General features: G+C 39.7%; 1 protein-coding gene across 1 annotated transcript in view; it reads right to left on the bottom strand.

Annotated features, from left to right (window-relative positions):
- The window catches only part of tafa3a (TAFA chemokine like family member 3a), a 48,365-nt gene extending 23,911 nt beyond the window's left edge, over nt 1-24,454 (bottom strand). The window contains exon 1 of the mRNA XM_073469029.1: nt 24,343-24,454. Coding sequence (XP_073325130.1) covers nt 24,343-24,454 — 112 coding nt within the window. The remainder of the gene's footprint in view (nt 1-24,342) is intronic.
- Between the last annotated feature and the right edge of the window lie 843 nt (nt 24,455-25,297).

Raw genomic sequence — 25,297 nt, forward strand, 5'->3', positions numbered from 1 at the left:
AGGGCAAGAAAGAGGGAAACTCACCTTGTTCTACCCTTCTCCTAAAATGTCTGCTGTACAGCCAGGCATCAGATACAGAGATACATAGATCAGCTTCAATTCATTAGTACAGCAAATGTTAAGAATTTGTTTTAGAGATGGTCAGGTTGTGTCCTCGCATTAAAGGTGCACTATGTAGTTTTGTGGAAGAAATTTTACTCTGATGATTACTACTGATTTCTTATGCCTAAACAAACTAAATAAACAAACTCTTTGTTTTCATGACTGAATAAACAAACTGATCTTAAAGGACAACACAACTTCATACTGTTTTACTTTGTTTATATGTGGCAGACCCTGCCACTTTTCTATCTTCAAACAGTGTTCTGGGGACCTTATTGTCCTCTGAGGACAGCTTGTTTATTCAGTTATGGAAAAAATAAATATTAAATAATGCTATCTAGCTAACATTAGTATGCTGGTCACGTACTGTAGAACTCAACCATATTCAAAGACACCTGCCACTGATGAAACACAGATAACACGTGATACCAACAGTGTAATATGACTGGCTGACAAACCAACTGTCAAAATTCTTACACAAAACAATCATTTTGGACCCGACAAAATGTTTAAAATTGTTAATTCACAATCAAAATAATGTTTCAAAGGAAGAGAGGCACATCAAAATGATCTTTAATTACTGCAGTTACACCCAATCAAATTTAAGTGATTTCACTTTTAATGTCATTTTAAATATAATAATTGGTTTTGCTTGAAATAAGCAAATGTGGCTGCCAGCGCTGTAAGTGATTTTCACTTGTCATAAAATAAGATTCAAAAGGCTAATTTCCAAATTTCAAAGTTGTTGTTCAGTGTAAATTACAAGCCGGTTAAAACCCAATACTAAGGGGTCAAATCACTTATAATAAAACTAGTCTTCTAAATAAAGAGGAATGAGACTTCTTGTTTGTTTCTTGAAGTTTAACAGCTGCATTAAAACCAAATCATCTACACAAACTCTCACTGGTGGCTCCAAACAACTGGTTGAAAAATATGTCTGTTTCTGCTTCTGACAAGCAATCAGTTATCACATTTATAACCCCGCTGTGTGTCAAACACTGTGAACCACAGACAGCACTGTCAATTAGTTCATGGTGAAATATAGACATTGATTTCTTTAATGAGGGTACAGGGCATTTATCAATAAGGCTTTGCAATGTGTGAATCCCCTGACACACAAAAAGACGGAGCTGACAGATGCACTCTCCTTCCAGTTTGCTTACTTTACCTGTCACACTGGCTGCTGCACTCTCTTTGACTTTATAACATGGTTACTATGTGGCAGTTAGCGAACGCGATAACAAGAGGTAGGCAGAAGAAAGAGAATCATTTCCCTTGACTTTATTTATTATATGTTCATGGGTAAATTTGTATTCTTAAATTTGGTCGGCCTTTTGTTTTCAAAATCATGCTTTTATGTTCCAAGACTGTTACATAAAGAAATGTGGGACAGAATATGTTTAATTCAACAGTTGCCAGTCATTCACCCACAATAAAATAAAAATACAGTGATTTGAGTGGATCACATTTATAGCGCTGATTATACAAACAACAATCTATGGCCCAGTGTCAACAAAATGTTCAGACCACCAGCTCAAATCCGTTTTTTGGCGTATCCAGATTGTATCCAGATTGATTTTAGGAAGTCTGGACGGCAAAAAAACACATGAAATGTGATTTTTGCGATCCAAACCACATTTGGAGGAGGTTTTAAATTATATTCAAATCGGATTTCTACAGCTGCATCTCAGTCTGGAAGCTCTGTCTGCTCATATCTGATTACAAAGCATCTCTTGTGTCACTCACAGCAAGACAAAGAACAACAACGTCAAATCCACAGAGACGGAAGTTAATTAGAGCGGCTGAGCAGAGTCCAGGCTCCAGAATCACATTTCAAACTACCTCCGGATGTGTTTTGGAACATTTAATGTGATATTCTGCTGTCCAGACTGCCTAAAATGAATCTGGATACAATCTGGATTTAGGCTAGTAGTGTGAACATAGCCTCAGATTTGATTTGAGAAACAAATCCGATTTGCCTGCAGTCTGAACATAGCCTTACAGTAGGTGCCTGGGAGTCAACATCACAGAAAATCTGTCATGCAGAGCCCAAAGGATACTTAAAGACAACACCCACCCCAGCCACAGTGTGTTCACACTGCTGCCATCTGACAAAAGATACAGAAGTATCTGCTTCCACACCACCAGACTACAAAGCAGCTACTTTTCTCAGACTGCGAGACTGAAGTCATCCTCAACAGTCCACAATAAAAAATACTTTTTCTGTGGACAACCATTTGCATTTCATTGCACAACCCTGTGCTGTAGAATGGCAAAAAACCTTGAACCGTAATGAATTTTGTAAAAAAAAAAGTGAGATTTTTGAAAATAATTATACTACTGATAATACAGGCAAGGTCCTTCTGACACTAAATCCATTTTCTTATTCTATGAACAGTGTTTTGAAAACAAAACAAAAAAAAAACAAAACCCCATCACTTTATAGGTCACATATACATTAAAAGTAGGATGCAAGTTTTCTTATAACTCAAAATAAATCAGGTCCCAGCTCAGAGAGCCCCTTGAGAAATTCCTCTGGAGACTGAACCTCATGGGGCAGCGCTGCACATTCATTTCTGTACTGAAACTTGCTGCCAGTGACTGGGGGTAAAGTGCTCTCCTGTTGTCCTTTCAAAGAACTAATCATACAGGTTAGAACAAAGCCACTGGTTGCGTTCAGCTTCTGCACCAATCAAACAATTGATCTAACATGCAGGTAGCGAGGCATCAAAATCAACACACTGTTCCAACTGTCAGCACGACCGGCTGTATCAGCCTCACCTGGCCAGTCAAGCACAAGATACAGTGATAGAAGCACAACAGGGGATACATGAAAAACAGAAGCACAGCGTTCAGCGTAATGCTGACAGGGAGACTTGACGAGCCAGAATCAGAAATATCTCATGTGCCAGATATAATGAACAGGATGTTCCACGTGTCATCTTGACACTGAGGAGGTGCTCTGTACAAAAAAAACAACTCAACCGAACGTCTATTACAGGTCTATTATTGAGTCTTATAAAGAGTCTGTGATTGAGGTGAAATTATAGGTATCTATGAATTCCCAGAAGAGAGTAATTTTTTTTTTTGCGCACCAATTTTCTGAATTTCTCAATAATTTCTGAAACAAGGAAAAATATATCAGTGAGAAAGGATGGTTTGGGTTTTTTGGTTTGTTGATTTCCTATTTTATTTTGTAGGTATATCCTTATGTGTCACTTGCTCCCCAGTGTTCCCAGTCTTCTGTTTCCCTGATGTGTTCCTGTGCTTATCTGTCTCACATCAGCCCTGTTCCCAGTGTCTCTCCACCTGCACCTCATCCCCTCGTTAGTTAAGTTTGTATTTAAGCTTGTGTTGTTCCCTCATTCTTTGTTGGTTTTCCTGTGTCTCCTGTGTCTCCTGTTCCCTTTCCCTTTCCCCAGTGTGTTCCCAGTGGATTTCTGGTTTGTCCTCAGTTTTTGTATTACTTTTGTATTTTCCTTTGCCTGACTTTGTTGCCAGTTTTTGTCGCCGGCCAATTTATTTTTCACACTTTTAGATTTTGGACTCAGGTCATTAAAGCTTCCCTTTTGTTTTCAACCTACCTGCCTCCTTTTGTGTAAATTGTGACAACTACTGATTAAAATAAAAGTTTAGACTTGGACTAGTCGACAAGTCTAAAAGTTGAAAAAGAAAAGTCACAATTTAATTTATAAGGTTAAACATTTTCTGAAAAAATACTGTGTATGAGAGCTATTTGAAACCATGAATCACATTATTTGGTAGCAAAGTTGTATTTACTTTAAATGCTGCTGAAATGTGGCCTGTGCACCGGTCATTAAGAACATTGCACATCCTGCAAAAATGATGACAACTCACTGAATAAACTTTAACAAAAAACTATTATTGAAAACATCCTCAACACAACAAAATCTTGATGCACTGTCAGTGGGTGAACACAGTCGCTTAGCAAATACATAAATACATCTGAGACGCAACAGTTGAAGAAAGAAAAGATGACATTTCGGAACAAATTATATGTATTTTAAATGTGTACATAAATCAAATTTAATGAGTTTAACTGACTAGTATTTATAGTTACAGAATTATTTATTGTTTTTAATTAACATGTGTGATGGCTCTAGTCATACTGGACTAGGAACAAATGATAAACCACCTTAAAAAAGCATCTATATTCATATTTAACAGGTACAACCTGAGAAACCCAATCAACACTTTTCAAAAGCAGAAGCGTGTCCCCAGCTGCAGCAAGTGTGCTGTTCTCACATCACAGATGGTATCACAGCTGGAGCCATATATTAGCAAAGCATATAAAAGACAAATACATATGTATGTTAGTCGATAAGAAATGACAAAACATAATCAATATTAACTAAAAATGAAAATGTGTGAAAGTGATTATACCTTCCATTATACAATCCAAAAAGCTTTAGCATTAGACAGTTTTTTGTACAGATTGAACAAAGACGATGTAGCTTACCTGTTAATCATTGAGCTTTAGAGGTGGAGCCTCCATGCGAACTTTGTTACCTTTGGACAGAGCCAGGCTAACTGTCTGCCCCTGTTTCCTGTCTTTAGCTGCCTTTATATTTAAAGGTGTTATTGATAACATTCAACTACTAAACGTGGCATTCCATCTCCCTCCTACCATTGCATTAACGTCACAGCCCCCTGAATATCATTATGAGTAATTACAGTACTATTAAAAAAAAAAAACAAATACATAAAAAATCAGTGTTGTGCAGCGAATTTAAACATAACTTACATTTAGGGCATTTAGCAGACGCTTTTGTCCAAAGGGACTTACAGTAATTCATTCATGCATACACTGATGGTGGTTGCTGCCATGCAAGGTGCCGACCAGCACATCAGGTGCAATTTGGGGTTCAGTATCTTGCCCAAGGACATGCAGACATGCAGACCAAGGGAATCAAACCAGTGACCTTCCGATAACAAGACACTGGCTCTACCCCTGAGCCACAGCCGGCCCTTCAACTTCTTTAAAGCTTCAGTGCATCATTATGCACCCAGAAAAGTAAAGGTCATCTATAATTTGTATAATGTGCAGAGTACAGTGAAATCTTCGAGTTTTCCTCGAGGTGCTCAGTAAACATAAAGGTTTTAAATTCATTCAGGGACTGCTGCATGACAAATAAGAGAAGACACAAAGTTGTAAATATCAATGACCTGTAACCTAACCTCAGACAGGGAAATATTCAGAAAAGGTGATTTCATGGTTAGCTGCACCACTCTGATGCTCATTTACTGACATCAAGAGCAACTAAAACACTGATAAGGGCAAAATAGGAAGCGCAATATGATTTCTTTTTTAATGACTGGGTTATGAAACACAGAGAGGTCCATATGCTGTGAATCACAAGCAGCATTTATACTGTTATCAGCTGCACTCCAGCACATCTTCACGCCTACTCAACAAGCTGAGATTGCATGGAAGAAAGAAACATAATTGCTGAAGTACATTACAGTGTAAACATTAGTTAATAATTAAACGTGGTACACAGCGATTTACAGGGAGTCACTTATAAAACACACAGCAGTCAGGGAGCTAGTCATCTGAAGTGCAGAAATCATGGGAGGCCGAATCGAGCGCACAAAAATGCTCAGTCGAATTAACATCAAATCACATGCTACTTCTGACCGCCTCGTTGACATGAACAGATGCATCGGCCTGACAGGAAACAAACTTCTTTATCTACTGAGGCGTGAGGCAACAAGTGCGGCTTTAGAAATGCTTTCACCGCAGAGAAAGGAGAGCAAAACATACAGCGTGTATTTTTCTGTTTCAATCTGGACTCATGCATCGTGCTGCCAGTCGGCCTTTTCCAGTCGGCAATTGCAGAGGCAGATCAAAACACTGAAAACAGAGTCACGTCCTGGCCACAGGCCCAGACCGCAGAAACAGCAGCAGCCATAAAAACAGAGTTTGTAGGCCATACAATGGAGACACCTTATGAATTAGTAATGATTCAAATCACACTGTTTGCTACAGATACCGATAACCCATTTTGGTTCAACTCAAAAGCTTCCACATGCTGAACACAACAAACTGCTGCATATTTTCCAGGTAAAGAGGATCCTGTAGTCGCTGCCAGCTTCACACAGCCAAAGCACTCATTAAAAAGGAAATGTGAGTGGAGATTAAAAGTAGTTCCAGGTGAAACGATTCAAATGGCCACATTTTAAAGTTTGTTAATGTGGCAGCGATCCAAAGATTCACTGAGGTATTGGTTTATGAAACATTCATTCCTCTTGCCTGGTGAGAAACAGGAAGGGAAATCTCACAAGACCAATGCTTAATGGGATTACCATATTCAGAAAAGACTGACTCATTTCCACCCAGCTGTATACCTGCTGAGCTGACAATAAGGCTATAAGGAGAGATAAGGAGAGAGACATCGAGAGTTTAGTTTAATGGAAAATTCCAGTATGCCTCAACCTGCGTGTTCTCCTCATATCAATGTCCATTATGATTACTGGTCAAGATAAGATTTTACTCTCCTAGACTGAAGAGATATGGCAAAAGGAGCAAAAAACACTATCCTTCCAACCAATCAGAAAACCATAATATGGCTCTTATCCTGTACTTTTGAAGACTTGCTGGATAATTAGTTAATACTAAGTTTTTTGGAGAGCTGTAAGAGAAGTTGTACAGCACATTACATTACTATTCCGGTTAGAGCACCCAAACCAAGACACAAGCCAATCATAACCCAAAAGCAACATGAAGCTTTTGAGATCATTACTAACATAAAATGTGAGTTTTGCTTCCTCATCAGTCTTTACTCTCTTAGGTCTGTTTCCAGCCAGCAGGACTTATGTTATTTTTTTTAATCTTTTACTTACAGAGTGATCTTTAGAGAGAAAGAACATAGAAACAGATGAGTGGGCTCTCACATTTCCCAAGTGTATGCTTTAGTGGTTTAGATGAAGTCCATGTCAGTACCATTCATCTGGGTGCCAAGATGTTAGAGCCCACCACTGACTGATCAATTGGAGTCCCTCAAGGAATCATACAGCCTTATAAGTGAAAGGCTACTGAAGTTATTAAACCCAGGGACAGCGGCGGCAGCAGCAGAGAGGCAGAAAAAGACTTATACACAGGCTCGAAGCCTTTCTGCAGAGAAACTGTTGTCCTGACACGGTAACTCATTCTCGAGACAGCACAGAAAATGTAATAAGGGATGTTCAGACACACCATCAGAGAACTATTACAGTCTTTTTCTCATTTCATCTCATATAATTTTCTGCCACGTTTAGCTGACAACACCGTATGTGCATTTTTCATCATCTCATCTTAACATCGCATGAAGACAAAGTGCAATGCAAGAATGTTTCCACAGGTTTCTCGTGATCTTCTTGCATGAAAACAATGTGGCACATGTATCCAATGACTGTATATAACTACATGTATTGTGACTTGCATTTAGATTTGGAGATATTCTTTAAATATTGATAAATAAAACTTAAAGTCTAGCTTTTAGTACCATTTGATTTTATGATCCACTACCAGAGGAAGTATTTTGCTTTGACTCATGTGTTGTGTACAGAGAATGTTAACTATTGGTCAAGTTTTATTTGTTTTGTAGTTCTTGTTTGGTTTTACTAGCAGAAACTGCAAAATGTCTCTACACTGTCTTATCTTGACTTATTTCTGATTCATGAATATGAAAAGGAAAAAAATAAATGATTTCAAAATAATCTGATATCAGCATTGCTCATGCAACCTAGCAAAGAAGGGCTTTTAGTTATTCTGTGCCACTGGGAATATTTTTTCAGCAATCAGTTTCTGAAGAAGAGGCAAAATTGATTAAAATTCTTACCAATTTGACTGCGTATGTAAAAAGTGAAATTTTGTTACCAGTCCCAGGGAGTTTTTGGCAAATGTGATCATCTGCATTCAGACTATTTCCTCTCACAACACTACTTGAAAGCATAAAATGAATCTTACATGGAGGACAAGTGGGGCTACAGTAGCCTACATTAGCCTGTTTCATTAGCACATATAGCACCTCACACTATTTTCCTGTCTTTTCAGAATAAACACTTGGTTGAAGGTCATGGAAGACTGAGAGAAAACATTCATGACAGAAATCGATGGCGCTCATTGCCAACCCTTCCCTCTACAAATTTTGTTTATACTAAAATGCCTTGCCAAATATGTTTTGGAGAATATCTAAATGCTTTTCCGATGCAGGAAGTCAGCCAGGCTAAAAGGGAGGAGGTCTGGTTGAAACACTGGGCACATAAAGCACATAAAGGATTTAGACACCGGAGACTGGAGTCTGAGTCTTGCATCCGCTTAAAGGGCTAAAAGGCCTGTGGAGTTTTTGACCATTAGCGGTGTGAAGGAGCAATGTTTTGATGAGTGGGTGCCTGTTTTGTTTTAATTTCATTTGTGTCTCTTGTTGCGCGCAGAAGGACATACACAAGGGTTTGTAGTGCCTCAAGGATATCCAGGCAGCCCCAGAGGAGGGAAAAGGCGAAATATAAGCAATAATAACAACATTTTGTTTTTAAACAATACCAGGGGTGTCTCCAAATCCACAATACGAAAATTTCACCACTGACTGCTATGCTATTGTTAGATTTAGACTTGTATGCCCTGATGACTGTCAGTAACATTTTCAAAATCTTTTTTTAAAAAGATAGGGGTATTTTAAAACAACTGCTTGACTTTATTTTGGTGACTCTTTGCAGGTTAGGGTTTAACAAATTCAAATAATATAAAAAATAAAAATTCCAGCCTTCAACAATAAACAACAAAGGATAAATATTCACTTTGTTACAAAGCTGGGGTCTCAAGCCTGTCAAGAGTAAACCATCTTCTCAACTAAATTAATCAAGGATCTTTGGCAATGTTATCAGTTTAGTTCAGTTCGGTTCTTCCCCTACAAGTGAACCCTCTCCTCATCAATAAACATTCTCCGGAACATCTCTGACATCTCTGAAGAGATCATAGTTTTGGTTAAAATGAGTGCATTACTTCAGCATATTAAGTTATGTACATACGTTCCATTCGTGCTGTATCTCAAAGCAACGATATGTAACCCTCAGGAGAAAGATAGCTGATTGATGAGTCTTATTCACAGGTTGTCAAATACTGACACTCTACAGACCTGTGCCAAGAGCTTGCAGAGTCGACCTATATGCCTGCTTTTCTGATGAAAACTCATAACACTTTATAAAACAGGCCGTATTCATTGGACCTTTTCATTTCTCTTGGCCGGCCTGAAGGATATACATAGTGAGCAAAACTGAAACATAACTGTGTTTACCTGTAAAACTCCACAAGACAGCTTTAAAGTTAAAGATCATGGTTTTGTTTAAATATTTTAAAAACTCAGTGGGTTCCATCTCACGACGCAAGCTTCAATATTTAACCAAGATCGCAATCTTTCCTTAACCTTAACCAAGTACTTTACACAGTCAATAATACAAACAACAATCTGAATACAAATTAGCTGTACATGAACTAAACTTTTTACAGAGATTTGGCTGCTATGGTAAATGCTACAGCTTACTGTTTAACCGTGGGGGAGCCTCGGGAACATAGAGAATCTCTAACATTCTCTCTGTTCCTTCATTTCATTTATTTTGAGTGAATCGCAATTGACTTTGCTTTGTTATATACTTTAGATGCATTGTTTACAACAGCCTTGGATGACATAATATTAAAAATATGCCTGGAAGTGTATTTTCTTTAAGTGTCTGCGCTCTGTGTCTGGCTTCACCATGACTACTTTGGTCTCCACAGAGGCAGACAAAAGAGAAACTGGAGATCCTCTCCTCCTGTCTCTGGTCTCTCATCTGACATGCACACACGCTGGTTAACTGTCAAGCAGATGTCATGTCTTCTCTAAACGGCTGCCATCTCTGCTCTCCAACCGGATTCCCATGTTTTTCATCTTGAGCAGATTCCACTGATGCCTTTCAGAGTGGAGTGACAGGCACAGTGTCATGAAACATGGAGCATTGTTCAACTAAAATGGGATGAGGGTCCCCGGTTAAACTGTACATTTCTGTAACAATGACAGAACCACAATGATCTGAGCCGCAGACAGATCCGTCTTCATTAGACGGAGGAGACGATGGACAGCGTTGAAAGTGGAGCAACAAGCGCAGTCTGAAAAAGGTTTGCTTCAAATTACTCAAAGCTGAGCTTGAGAGATTATTCTCCTCTGAATCCGACTGTCATGTAATTACATTAACAATGTTGCTAAATGAGAGGTATATTTAGCCAGTTTCTCTAAATCAAACCTCGCCCTGGAAAACAATATTATCTTGTTAGTGCTGAGGCAGCCACCGGCACTGATCCCCTGTTGAATTGCAGGCCGCCTGAGGACACTATTAAAGGAGCATCTGACCTGTCCACCCCCTGACAGCTCAATATAAATGTTCCTCTTTTTAATAGACCATCTTGCTGAAAAATATGTCGACAAACCTTTTAAAAAAAAGCCATTTCAGGAGAACTCCAATGGTTCCACCCATTACATTTTATGCTCCAGTCCATTCACATAAAGTTGATGCTCAGCCTCGGTTGCTGTTTTTATGGTCCGATGTGGACACTCGGCGCTGCACTTCATTCCTGGGGAGATGTGAGCCAGAAGGCGAAAAGTCATGGAGCGCAGCCAGAAGATGGAGGGAAGCAATTGATAGAGTGCATTTTAGAAGCTTATATTTCACTTTATTCAGTCAGTATTCAGCCTTTAGTGAATAACTATGAGGCCATAGCGCAGCATTACTTTAAAATAAAAAAGGAAACTACCCCAGGCTGAACGGCTGACGACTTCCTTCTCAACATCGCCTGACTACAGATGAGCGCTCATAAATGTCTGTTAGAATTTATATTATCAAACGGCATGGAGAAGAGGTTTCAGGGGACAGTTGTTAAGGCAAATGTGTTATATTTACGATTGGGGGGCTACAAATCTGTAATAGTAAGTACAGAGAATTAGCGTTTAGAGAGGACATTAAACTTTCCCGACATGTTCACAGACATCTTTGACTAATACTATGTGCCAATTTAGAGACAGAAGACGGGCTGTTGGAAAGCCTTCAATGGTCTTAATGACAACAGAGCTACAACAAGCAGCCCTCGGAGGGAAAAAGAAAAGCCACAGGATGAATTTCAATTGATCATGATGAACACGTTACATGTCTGCAAGCAAGCTGTTATATTGTTCTCTTGCCCAGAATTGTTTTTAGATCTGCCCCCGTCAGACGGCTGTTTTTCCCAACAGTTCTGGTAACGCGTTGGGGGATGCAAACAGGAAACGTAATGTTGCCATGAATTCAGTGAGTATGGCATTTTGTCATGAATAAAAGTGTGCCGAATTGGCTATTAGCAGGTCCTGTTTGCAATGTATCAATGAATGTACAGACAGCTTTCACTGGATTCCTTTGATACTCAATACAACTTAAAAATGTGATGAATCTTTGGCAAGTTCTGGATTTAGAAGGAGGGTTTTTTTCGTATGAATTCTAAGGGGACGTTCAATCACGATGGACCTCAGCGATAATGACTTCCTCGGAGAGTGTAAGTCACACTGAATATATCTTAATATAACTACTATTGTGTCTCTTTCCCAACTTCTCTGTCAAGCATGTGTCATTATGTTTTGGTTTGAAATGTGCTCTATGAATTAATTGACATGACTACCAATCGAGCGCTTTGAGTTACACTAATTTGGATACTGCTATTCACACTTAAGTCTTTTCATGTTCAAAGGATTGATTCATAATTAATCAACCACCATTTCACCTTTTGTAACTTGTGACTCGGAGCATACCAAAAAGACGTTTCTTGCGCCTTTCTGCCTTTCATTTATGATTCTTTGGCCTGAACTCACTATAAACTCAGCAGGTAGCCGTTGCTCTTTGAAGTCTGTAATCCCCGCGCACCACAGGAACCGTCGAGACATCAGGTTGTAAATATCAAAAATGTTTGATAAGATAGGGGCAGCTCAGATCAGGTCTGTGAGTCAATAACGGTGGTTTAGACGGAATTTGTACACAACTCAAACTTCCAGACAATCTGGACCGACCATCAGTAAAGACCCATTACCTCTGTGTCACCTGCTTTATATGAAAAGGGCATATGTTGGACTTTGGTGCACTAGTTTAGGACGCCGTATTGTAGTGAACTTGATGGTGCATATTAAAAATATGTGTTCAGGTTGCACTGCTGGATGTAAGTGTGCCCCGTGTTTGATCTTTGCCTGTCTTTGTTTCTGTCCTCATTCTGAAGGGTTCTGCACTAACACATCTCATACTTCTCTAAGTATGGCTGCACCTGTCTGCCTCTGTTTCCATCATGTCTCAGACATCCCTGCCTGCTTCTCTGACACTATTAAAAACTGCTGTGATACACTCTATAGACGTACACTGTGCGCTCCAGAAAACACCATTTGTGGAGCACTTAGCGTAACAGAACTCAACTTAAGCCTTGACATGTACAATTCTTACAGCCTACTTACAGGATCATCCAATATGTGTGAGCTCAATATACTCTCTGAATGCAGACATCAGAGAAGTGTAATCTGCGACTCCATGCTGGTACACATGGTGCTACTACTTCATTGAAAGAAATTGGGAGGGTGAAGAGAATCACCTAAGTGACAAATTATCGTAGAAACCTTTCAGTCTATCAATGTGTAAGTTATTTCCTGTACACTTTTTTGTCTCTGTTCTATCTTGCTTTAAGGTGAACTTTGCAGGATTTTCCCTCTTAATCATCACTTATGACCTATTAGAAATGTGCAGCAGTGTCTGTATCTGCAAAGACTCTGTCCTCCTATAAATCCTTTAGTTTTCTTTGTATTTTTCTCTGTTTGGACACAGTCAACCAGCCAATAACAGTGGCAGTTTGTGCAGACGGGACTAGAGAACGTAGCAACCAGGTTACATTTCTGCGACCGTGTCTTTCCTCAGCTCTCAGTCCGATATAGATGTATCAAGAGCTGCAGGCATGTGTGTCTGTTTGACTGAGGGTGAGGCTGAGCTACACACATTCAGTACAAGCAGGGCAAAAAGGCAAATAACTGACAGGTTGGAGGGTTGTGTGGAGGTGGTGTGTGTATTTTGTGCTTTATTTCTCTGATTCACTACTTTGTTCTTGCTTATATCACTCCCTCTCTTCATTCACTCTCTTGCTCGCACGACCACTGCTGCTCTCTCTCTGTCTCTGTCTCAGAGAGCCATGGAGGAGGGGCCAACTTTGAATGGCGTGTTCACAAACAGCAACAGAAATATCCTCCATAGTTAAGCAACAAAATAAAAAGTATCTCAACACATTATATTATAGCACTTTAAGAGGGTTATATTTGCTCAAACAGAAAATGTGACCTCTGTACAGTAATACAGTAATATAGAACTCTTACATGTTGCATATGAAAACGGCAGAATGGAGAACTTAACCTTTCTTGCTAAGTACTAGACAACCTCTGATAGAAAATGCACCTACTGTATCATAGTGAGATACTATCTTGCAGGGGGACAGTAAGGGAAGAGTGCACAGCTATTGATCTGATACAATCATTTAACTTTTAATTCTTTAATCACCCATTTCTTTTCACCATTTTGAACCAACCCAAATAACAAGCTGATTGTTGGTAATGTGTGTTTCTGCAAACCACAGATATGTTCAAACTTTGCATTTCTTCCTCTTGTAACTTTATGTTTCCTTCGGTTCAATTTTCTATTTTAATGTTGTGACAACATTGTGCTTATGTGCTGATTTAGGCATGGTAAGTGTTAGGAAAACATCATGTTTTTGCTTAAAATACATACGCGACTGGAGATGAGGTCTCATTAAAAACACCCTGTTTTGTTGCCAGAAACACGGGTGGAGATGTCCCAACCTACCATCAAAAATGTTCGTTTTTGTTGCCAGAAACACGGCTGGAAACTGTTCTGAGGTCATTAAAAATATCCAAAGGTGTCATTCTTACACATGTCGAAATGCAAAAACGTCCAGTGGTTTCCTGGTGTGAAAGTCAGGTCATAAGTGTATGAATGTGATATGACACGTTTTGTAGAAATGCCAATATAGTACTTGGCTGCCATTATTTTATCCTGACAACTGGACTGTTACACATCAAATTCATCTCAGTGAGATGTATAGTGCATTTGACATGTGATTGATATTGATGAACTCTGACAGGAGCCAACAAGAACACAGAAATAGTCTTCCAAGTCTTCTAAGAGGTCATACATTGTGAACATCAGTATGTCCACGTCAAGGAAAAAACAACAAAACTAAACAAAATCAATCTTTTGATCAATCAATTTGAAAAAATCAAATTGCATTCAAATTAAGCGTTAGGTCAACAAATAATTTACATTTTTGTGTTACACATACAACAGGTCGAGTAAAGAAAGTGCAAAGCTAAACATTCATGAAAATGAGAACACTTTGTGCGCATACGAATTGGAAAAATGTCGGCGGATGACCTTCCTCTGGTCTCTATTGATTTCTATATTTATGTCGATTTCACTGTGAGCTCGCTGATTTAAATAATCTGTCTATACACCATTTAAGTCAGTCAAATGATTAGCGATCTTAATCCTACTGACAGCAACATGAGCTGATTATTCATACCTTTGAAAATAAAAACTCATCTGAGTTATTTGTTTACAGCTTCCCCTCCTTCCTTTAATAACAGCGGGATGTGTTTGGAACAATATGTTTGGAAGCTGAACGATGGCACTATTCCTCTTTATGACACATAAATTGTAACAAGCCGCTAATTCCAAAGTTAATGTTAATTAGCGACATGCATCAAACAGCCTCTCGTATAACACAGTCTGTAAACCAGTGAATCACCATCACTAACAAATCCACCACCTCAAAACATTCTTCCACACATTAAAATTTCAACACAGAGCACAGAAAGACTGACGAGGCATGCATCCGTGGCCAATTTGAAAGGGGACTGTACCTCCCTGTGTTAAGCTTTAACCAAGCATGGACCATTAACAGCAGTACAATTGACTAACTTTAAACGAGGTTGCTCTAATTGCTGGGTAAGGGCAGGCTTTTAGTTTGTAAGACCCAATTACAGCCATGCTGTTAGCACTTCTCCACTAATTGCATTCATCAGCTTAAATCGTTATCACCAGGCTTTCCCTTCGATTCCTATCAAAATCCAAAAATCCAAATTTCTGTGAGTTTCAGAATAGCTAGAGGTAACTCATAATGTGGCGAGGGATAATGGGTTTACATTTGAGCTGTAATTAGAGAGGGAATGGAGATAGAAGACTGTCGGCGGATCTGATTCTGACACAGTATGGCTCCTATCAGCCACAATGAGACACAGAGACAGACTGTGCTCTGAGCTATTGTCCAGGTCAGCTTTTGCTTGAAAACACAGATCAGATGTGACCTGACCTTACCACAGGCAGAGTGCAGATACAGAGATCGAGCAAGATTTGGGCTACGAGTTGCATTTTGGCAATCATTTCTATAACATTGTATTCACAGACAGTATCAAACAAAAGATTACATATAAGCCTATTTTTCTTTCGGAGGAAAATAAACGCATACTTAAAATGTTTGTAACACCTTGACAGAGAAGTCAAAATACATAACTTAAAATAATGGATAAATGGCAAACATGGTGGTCTCTGTGCTGAGAAACTGATTCCCTCAAAATTACCAAGTAAAGTAGACTGATCATTTTAAGACGTTAAAGCTTTTTAACTTGTACAACGGGGTAATCTGAGGTAATCAGGTTCGTGAAAATGTTTTAAGTAAAGTCAACTTTTAAATTTACAGTGTAGGGACTGATAAGGCTGTGGACTTGATTTATATCCCTTTTCCACTAACTGGAACTGGTTCTGATCCAGTTTGTGCACCTAATTTTGAACCTATTAGAGCTTTTCGACCAAAAAAATAAAAGTTGGTTCAGAACCTGAAAAGTTGGTTCGCAGTACAAGTGCAAACTGAAGTGTGCGCGTCACATTCGACAGGTTGTAATAGCTTACACCGTGCAATGCCCTTCGTTGACAACGCTTCCTGGTGGAAACATTGGCTGGTTCACTCGACCGCACTGTGGTTGAAATGATCTAGAAGGAAATGGTTCAAGAGCCAGAGCTATTTTGGTGGAAAAAGGCCCATAAAGACAAAATTAAAGAGAACATTGGTAATATTCCCTCATTGCAGAAGAAAGCTGTTCAAACACACTTACTGTAAAGACTTTGCTATACATATTTACAGTTAAACTTTACAGTCCACATACAGTCAATGTGAGCTCCATCTGAGCGGACATGGCCAGTTAGATAAAATTACATTACACTGACTCTTGCAGCTACTGTATGTGCACAATATGTAGAATAGAAGAGTATAATTTGAGCTTATGTACATGAGGAAAAAGTAGGATGATGAAGTCGGCCTGTAAGCTGTGATGTTTACAACACAAAGTTTGGAAATAATTGTACCAATTACCTTTGTTTTCTGTTTTTCATAACTTCAGCAATCCTCAGGGTTTGTCTCAAACCCCTCTTATCCTCTCACTGCTTGTGTTTCTGTGTTCCCAAATCTTGCCAAGCCACTTGGTGATTGTAGTGTTATCATTGTTACACACTCCCCCCTTCTGTGTTTTCTCTCTTCCTCCTCTCCACACTCTTCCCTCTCAGGTGCTTCTGATCAGGTGATTAGACCCTGCACCATATCTAAGGCAGGTTGGAGGAGAAGGAGCTCATTCTTCTACAATCCTGACTGTTTTAGGCTGTTTCTGTCTTCTTCCTCAGTGTTTTGTTTTCTTTTGAGGATGGGGGTCTGGGAGTACTGTTTTCATGGCTTTGTTTGTTAGTTTAATTTATGGAGGTAAGGTTTGGGTCTTAAAGCCTACAGCGCTGTGGCTGGCCCAGTCTTCCCCCATCCTTTTGTTCATTTTGGCTGGGCCTCCAGGCGCATAGTTTTAGTTTATTCTGGTACCATTTGTAAATAAATATAATTTATTTTTGCAAACTTGTTCTTGGGTACGGCATCCTCTTTATATGTTGCTAGTCAGAGCCAACTGTTTGTTTTGTGGTGGCCCTAACATTATTAACGATTAAGATACCTGATGTAGTGAGCAAAGATGGATGATTTAATATTTCAAAGCTCTGATAAGATTTGTTAGCACTCAAAGATGTTTTTCCCTCCTGTCTGAACTCTTTTCGAACATGTATTTTAAATTGCAATCATGTTGCCTCCACACCAATGACGACATGTTTGGCTCTGTAGTCCACACTTCGTTTTATGTCATGAGCCCAACAACAGGGTGCTGCGATTTCTTCTCCTTCTCTTTGTTTACTAGCAGATCACAAAAACAACTTTAATGGTACATACCGCCACCAACTGTGTCGCAGTATGTAGATGCTGCCTTTGTTATGCTGATAGACCGAATTGGCTTTGTATTATCGGCTCTATTTATTATAATTTCCTTACAGCTGATAATGCATCTGCTCGATATACAGTACATCAATAACAATGATGATCAAAGAATAAAAAAAAGGGCTCTAGTTTCATGAAACCAAAATTTCCTTTAAAACTCGCAGTGGAGATATATAAAGATATAAAAACACTTTCCTAATTTTTATCACCACAATATTACACTCATAAAAAAAAGGACAAGCGCTGCAGTGAACTCTGATTTCCACTCAGCATGAGAATAAAACTATTGACATTCTCTCAGCACATACACTATACCCCTGCTCCCCTCCGCTGGCTACACAACCACACACACAGAGGATACAACCAAGGCCACACGCAGCCACTCATGGCTCATCTATACAGCTGCCATTCAGATGCGTATAGCAGAGGACGTTTGATGGTTTTCTAATCTCGGTAGCTGCCACCGGGAGATGGGGCGAGCTGACCCCTGTCATCCCCACAGTGCATCTCAAACAGCCCCACATCTCCATCTCAATCTCCCTCTACTCGCTATCTCCGTCCACCATTGTGTCGTCCACCTGCTCTCCAAATGTCAGGATGAATGCTGCGCAGCCGCATCCTTGCACATCCCCAGGGTGGGGGTGACCTGCTCGCCGCCGCTTGATATAATGTCATGCTACCCCTGGGCAAGGGTTCCACGCTGACCTGCTGTGTAGAGTGTGCAGCAGGCGGATGTATGCTACCACACAACAACAGAAATTGAGATACAGTACATATACTGCATTACAGGAGTCCTTACAGGCCAGTAAACTAGAGGAACCCATGTACTGAAGCTTCTGATGAGAAATGATGGAGAAAATGCAGGGTCCACTTGTCACTTGAGACACTAACTGACGTAAGGAACGTCGACTAAAAGCAGTGGCTAGTTTGCAATGAGGCACAATTTATCTGATGCTTCTCTTCCTCTGGTAGTGATTATATTTCCTCCAGGGCAATAAGGTGTGTCCAAGGCATATACAGCCTAAAATAATACAACCCCAAGTCCAAAAAAGTTGGTGTGTAAAACATGAATAAAAATATAATGCAATGAATTGTAAATCTATTTTGACCTATACTCAAATGAATACAGGACGAAGACAAGATATCTGATGTTCAAACTGCTAAACTTTATTGTTTTTTCTAAATATAGCAGACTTATTATGAATGTGATGTCTGCAACTCGTAAAGTGAGAAGAACCAAAGTGTCCCGACTTTATTGAAATCACTTTTTTAATTAAAACTTTGAATATAAAAATATTAATATAAAAAATATTCTATTGATAATACAGTTTGTAATAACCAGCTTGTTACAATAAAAATAAGTCCATGTCAGGAAAACCTGGACTGTGTGAAACAGTGTAACAAACCAAATGATTCATCGCTATCACTTCATGTTTTGGAAGAATAAATATGGTGTTAACGCAAGTTATGAAAGCCCACAATCAGACAACTATGATAACAGTAACATGACCCATTGCTGTGTGGACAGTGAACTGACTTAACTAGATGTGTAACCAGCAGCTTTCAGTTTAGATAAATGTAATGTATCTGCTTTTATTTTATTTTTGACTTATCTGGTTAACTTTTACAACATTTTGTCAGGTCTGTTTTCAGGCTACACAGACAGTGAACAAAGAGAAAAGAAATGAGGAGACTTCCGTGCAGTATAAAATAATAATTTTCTTTTTCAATTATCTAGTAATTTTCTGATTAATATTTATTTACTGGGACATTCTGAACACACAAAAAAAATCATTGTTCAAAGCACAATAACCAAATCAACCCCAGAGCTTTTCAAAGTTGGGCTGTCACAAATTATATTATTTTGAATTTCTAAAATAATCTAAGCCTTTAGACACAAAAAAAGGACTCTGCTGCTGCCTGGTTCTCATCAAAACACATCAAGCATGAAGAGCTCTCTGCGCAGCCTTTTCCCCTCCAGGCGGTCACAGAGAAACAATCCTAATTCATCTCGTAAGCATATTTTGAGTTACAAATTTTATTAACGTGACACAACTATATGTATCTTTTCCAAATAAATAAATAATAAGCTGACTGGGACAGTGGGGGGAGAAAAAAACAGTTGACATCAGGCAAAAAAATTATAAAAGTCTATGTTGGATTCTGTCATTAATTTGGGGCTCGGGATAATCAGTTTGTTCCTAATGTGAAACACTGAAAATGAAGAGGGGGGAAAAAGTAGAAGCCAATTTGCATAGAATACCAAAAAAATATCCCCTGAAGCATTAAAATCAGCCTGAGAATGAGCCATTAGAGTGCGTCACAGTTTTTAGAAAGTCTCCACCATAAGCAAATATGGAAATATTCCACTGAATTCAAATGAGAGTGCACAGTTTCATCTTATTAATAAGGCAGCTCGGCCCCTTGTGTGTGTGTGAATATAGAACGGGACCTTGATTTAAACCCAGCGTAAACCTGAGCTCCAAAGTCATTCTCATTCCAATTTGTGGAGCTATCCACGAGCCATGTGGCTTAATGCCTTGTATTTAAAAATGTAACAGAGTATACGACCTGTAAACGGCGCTGCTTAGAGCCTTTTTTTTTTTTTTTTTTTAAATTTCAAGAAGAAGGAGCTGCTGCCACGTTGCGTCACGCAGCCTCGGTGGGAAATGTGTTTTTCACGCCTGCTTTCCTCTCTGCCACATCCCAGCGTTTGCCCCTTGCGGACACTGACCAACAAACCACAGAGAGCTAGATTACCGTTTTTTAAATGAGGCGGAGTGAGTTACTGCTTTAAAAAAAAAAAAAAAAGTATCCAAGTATCTAAAGAGCTGAGTAATGAGGGTGCTATTTGACCCGGTCGCATCATCAGTCTAAATACTATCGACAGGACCAAAACAAATTGTACAGCCGTGAGGTACTTGTTATCACACTCGCTCTCTCTCCAGACCACTCTGCTCTCTCGCCCTTCCTCTTCCTCTTCCACTCTTTCATGACTAGCTAATGAATGCAGATGGTGCTCTGGGGGATGCAGTGGTCTTATTACAGGGGTTATGCGTGCGCGCTGTGAGCTCAGCGTGCTCCAGTCAGGCTGTGGTGAAAGGTTCAATTGCTTTGGCGAAGCCCCCACCTCAATAAACAGAGGGGCTAAGGAGGTTTGTTTATTGGGCCTACCTTGACTTGACCTCCGTAGCTCAGGGACAGGCTGCATGATTACCAAAGTGTCAGCGCAGCCCGGGGAGAACGGGGCCGGGCTACTTGCGCTGGCCCCTTCTCTGTCTCTCTCTCTCTCTCCTAATAAATCACAGGAATAAGTGCACAAACCACAAGAGCGGGGACAAATGCAAAACCAAAGAGACAGAGATGTAAGCCCCAAGATTAAGTGGTTTATCCAACATGTTTGCAGTCAAAGCAGGGGGATTTACGACTCCACTGTCAGTCTTCAATCATCAAATAAATTCAGAAAATACTGAATGTATTGATTTGACTATCACACACGAAGGTGACATGTGGTTTCTCATCAATGATGTGGAGTGAGAAAAAAAAAATACTATAGCCAAAAGCAGTGATGGAATGTAACTAAGTAGATTTACTCACGTACTTAAGCACAATTTTGAGGTATTTGTACTTGAGTATTTATTTTTCTGACATCTTTTTATTTTTACTTGCTACATTTGAACACAAATATCTGTGCTTTCTGCTCCTTACATTTTCAAAACAAGCTCGTTACTTTTGTTTTAATGCATTTGAGGGGAATTATTGATTATTTCTGTTTCGTGTCATTGCTGATTTCAGCCTATCAATGCAACAAAATGACATGAAAGACGCGACAAGACGGAAACAGACAGAGTGGAAGACTCGAATGGGAGCAAAGGCGTGTTAGTGTCTCATATCTGCAGAGACCCTGCATCCCTCTGCCTGGATTTTCTTATTTTCTCAGTTTGTTGCTGTGCTCTGGATTTGACGTTGTATCTTTCTGGTGCATTTACAAACAGCTTGGGCAATCCTACGTATTCAACCTTTATAAATATTGTACTTTTTAGTCCACTACATTTATAGTAAAAACTTTAGCTACTAGTTGCTTTGCAGATGGCATGCTGTATCAGAGCCAAAGTTTACTTTTTAAATTTATTTATTTATCAACAACTGCCACTTTGTGTTGAAAAGTGGAGGGGACATAAGGGCTCACATGAAAAAAAATCATCTCGCAGCGATTTTCAAAATATGTGATTGTAGGCAAAAAAAATTGCAGAATTTTTTTAAACTCATCATGCTTTTAAAAAGTCATTTCAGAAAGTGGTGGGGACATGTCCCCAGCTTCCGCAGTGTGAATGACAACAGAACAATTGGATGCAAAAAACACACACACAAAAAAACTGATTCTAAAAATAATCAGAAAAAAAGCTGAATATTGGATATGATAAATGGCCAGGCCGTAAAATCGAAAAAATATTTCACCACAACATCTTTTTGGGACTACAGTGGCCAAAACTATGTGGACACCTGATCATTACACATTAGATGTGACAGTTGAACACCTGAAGCTCAAACCATTCATATGCTGCGTTAAAAGCCTCCACTCCTCTTGAGAAGGATTTGGAGCCCGGCTGCAGGGATTTTCTCCCATTCAGCAACGACAGCATTAGTGTGGCTGGTCACTGATGTTGGGCGATAAGGCTCGGCTCACAGTCAGCACTCGAGTTCATCTCAAAGGTGTTGAGAGTGGTTGAGGTCGGGGCTCTGAGCTGACCAAATTCTTCCACGCTAAACTCGGAAAACCATTTCTTTACAGACCTCACTGTCTGCAGGGGGAAACTGTCATGTTGAAGCAGGAAAGAGCATTTCCCAAAGTGAACACGGATGTCCACTTACTTTATAATATGTTTTACTTCATGTTTCTTGCTTGTATTCATGAGGAATAGGGTGACTGTTGCTGTTAAATGCTTTTACATTAAATAAACTGTGCATAATAAACACACTGCATCCCAAAGCTACTGTATATTGTACAGTTGTGCACTGTAACAGGGGTCTGACTGTGACTGTGTGTTCACATTGGAAAACGGACGAATTACATACTGTAAATTGGTATACACATGCACAGTGAGCAGTGCCTGCTCAAGCATGTGAGAGCTGACCAATCAGAGCAAACTAGGCATTTCAGGAAGGGGTCTTAAAGAGACAGGCACTAAAACAGAGCATTCAAACAGAGGGTGCTGCAGCAATGGACGGTACATGTTTTTTTAAACATTAAAGAATGAAATGAAATGAAAATTAGCCAAATATCTGACTTTTAAATTCAGTGCTGCCCCCCTCTGGCCAATCAATTTAAAAAACACATTACTAACACACATAACACGTATAACCTAACTCTTAAACATTCAACTGCCTTCAATGTATTGCAGTCTCTCCACAGGTGATTCTGAGATAAGCTATTAAATGGTCAAATTATTCAGCAGCTTGCGAAGTCACATCATTTTCCTCTACTGCCTCTAACTTGGTTTGAAACACGTTCGACAAAGGCACATGCTTGTTTCATATAACGAGCATCCTCTCCCCGTGCAGTCTATCCTGTCATGGCCCTGGATTTTGATGCCCTATCAAAGTCTTGTGCTGGTCATTCTTATTGTTTTCAGCCAACGTGGAGCCGTTTCCCTCCAGCCATTGTGTGCTGTTTGTCCTCCAGTGGAATACGGCTCATTATATCAATGTGTAGTCACAGTTTCTACCGATACGCCCAGGGATCAGGCTATCTCTTCAGAAACGGAAATCTCTTTGAAAGGTCTTGTCCCTTGCCACACACACACACACACACACACACACACACACACACACACACACACACACACACACACACACACACACTAACTGTACTGGTATTACTTTTTCCATCTCATGCTTCACTTGCATGGCTAAACTGCTGAATTCCCATGTGCACAAAACCTTACAGTACATCTTTGCCTTGCTGGCGAGCAGAGAAACAAAGAGAGCTCATCTAATTATATCGGTTTCTTTTTAAAAAGTCAGTGAGGTGAACTGTGGCCAGCGCATGCAGCTGACCCGGGCTGTAAAGAACTGGTCATGACACACTGTGACTGCTGTACCAATTTATCCAGAATGCAATCCGTGAGAGAACTCAACTGTAATTCACCTGAATCAACCTACGCGCGATGTGTGAGAATTTACTGATGCAGTATAACTTCATCCTGTTATATTTTATTGTGATGGGTTTTGTTGCTCATGGTCTAATAAATGGCTGTAAAAACATATAATAAGTTGTTTTAGGAGATTAAATTGCTTTCATCTTCCCCAGCTTGTTTTTAATCATTTAATGAGGCTTTCTTGTATTATAACCCAGTCACCAGAATAACTGTTGGCAATGTAGGTTTCTATAAACCACGGATATTTCTTTATGTTGCAACTTTATGTTTCTTTAGGTTCAGTTTTCTTAATTTATGTTGTGACAAAGCTGTGCTTATGATCTTGTTAGGTTAAGGGCACAAAACCCACTTGGTTAGGGACAGGAAAAGATCAAGTTTTGGCTTAAAATACCTGTTTTGGTCACCATAAACATAAACATTCCTGTTTTTGTTGAAAATAATGGGTGACTTTTGTCTTTCCTCCTGGAAGTCAAAAGTCACCCATTATTTTCAACAAAAACACATTAAAGACGAAGATTAAAGAAGTTTTCTGTAGGCAGACTTTTCCTGGGCAAAGACCAGTACTTTTCTTTAATCCTTAGCTTCTTCAGTAGAGCTGCTGATCAGCCAGCAGCAGCAGACTTTGCTTGTCCTGGGCAAGATGCCCTGGAAAAACAACAATGAGGAACACATGCAGCGTTATACCTATGTGGCTTCTGTGTGACGATGCGCTGGTCAGTTGTCCCCAGAGAGACACCATACAGACGGTCAGCAGCAGCGCCCTTCTGCACATGCTCTGTAGGTCCCTCTCACGCATTCTGGAAAAAAACAGAAGATGAAACATCAGTGGTCAGCCATATTTACATCACAGGAACACTCAGATGTGCAAGCTGCCTCACTTAGGCTCGTGCCAACAAGCTCCCAAAGCTTTGGCTTGGCAGTCAGAGGTGGTCAATTAGAGTAACTCCTGAATTCACAAAGCTTGAATCTACAGAGCTTTACCTGGATGCCTCTGCTGTGTTGAGGATAAGCCTTCTGAGGGCCACAACAGGGTTCCCAAATGTGGCTACATACTGCCAGGAAATTGAAAGCAACATTATGTAACATCTTTACAAATCATTTTGATGGTTCGGTGTCTTGTAATAGGGTGAGGGGTGTCTCTGTCACAGCCACTCCGCTCCCTATCACTTGTTTCTGATCTATGTTACCTGGGATTTGTAGCGATGCACTCAAAAACTGTGGGGGGGGGGGGAGGCGCCAAATCACACAAAATGCCAATTTCTACATAATGTTGCTTTAAAACAAGTACGGCACATATCAGCGACAGCCTTCTATTAAGGTCTGATTACATGCAATTCAAACAAATTGCTGGATTCACTTGCAGTGGTGAAGTAAATCTGCAGTAGTTGTTTTGTATTAAGTAAAAATTCCCCTCTTTGTAGAATAGCAAGCGCTGACCTTCGGGAACAGAGATCAGAGTCTACAATGAAGGAAGCTATCTTAAATTAGCTTCCTCCATCCCAGTGCAATGGAGCTGAAAATTTCTCAACACATCATTATGGACAGTTTTCCCAAAGACTCCTTGTTCAGTAGAAGATTTTACCATAAGAATTAAAGGCTATCATTCAATGGATTATCTATCCACCTCAAATGTAGTGGG

The sequence above is a fragment of the Pagrus major genome, chromosome 6, assembly GCF_040436345.1.
Source record: "Pagrus major chromosome 6, Pma_NU_1.0".
Classification (NCBI taxonomy): domain Eukaryota; kingdom Metazoa; phylum Chordata; class Actinopteri; order Spariformes; family Sparidae; genus Pagrus; species Pagrus major.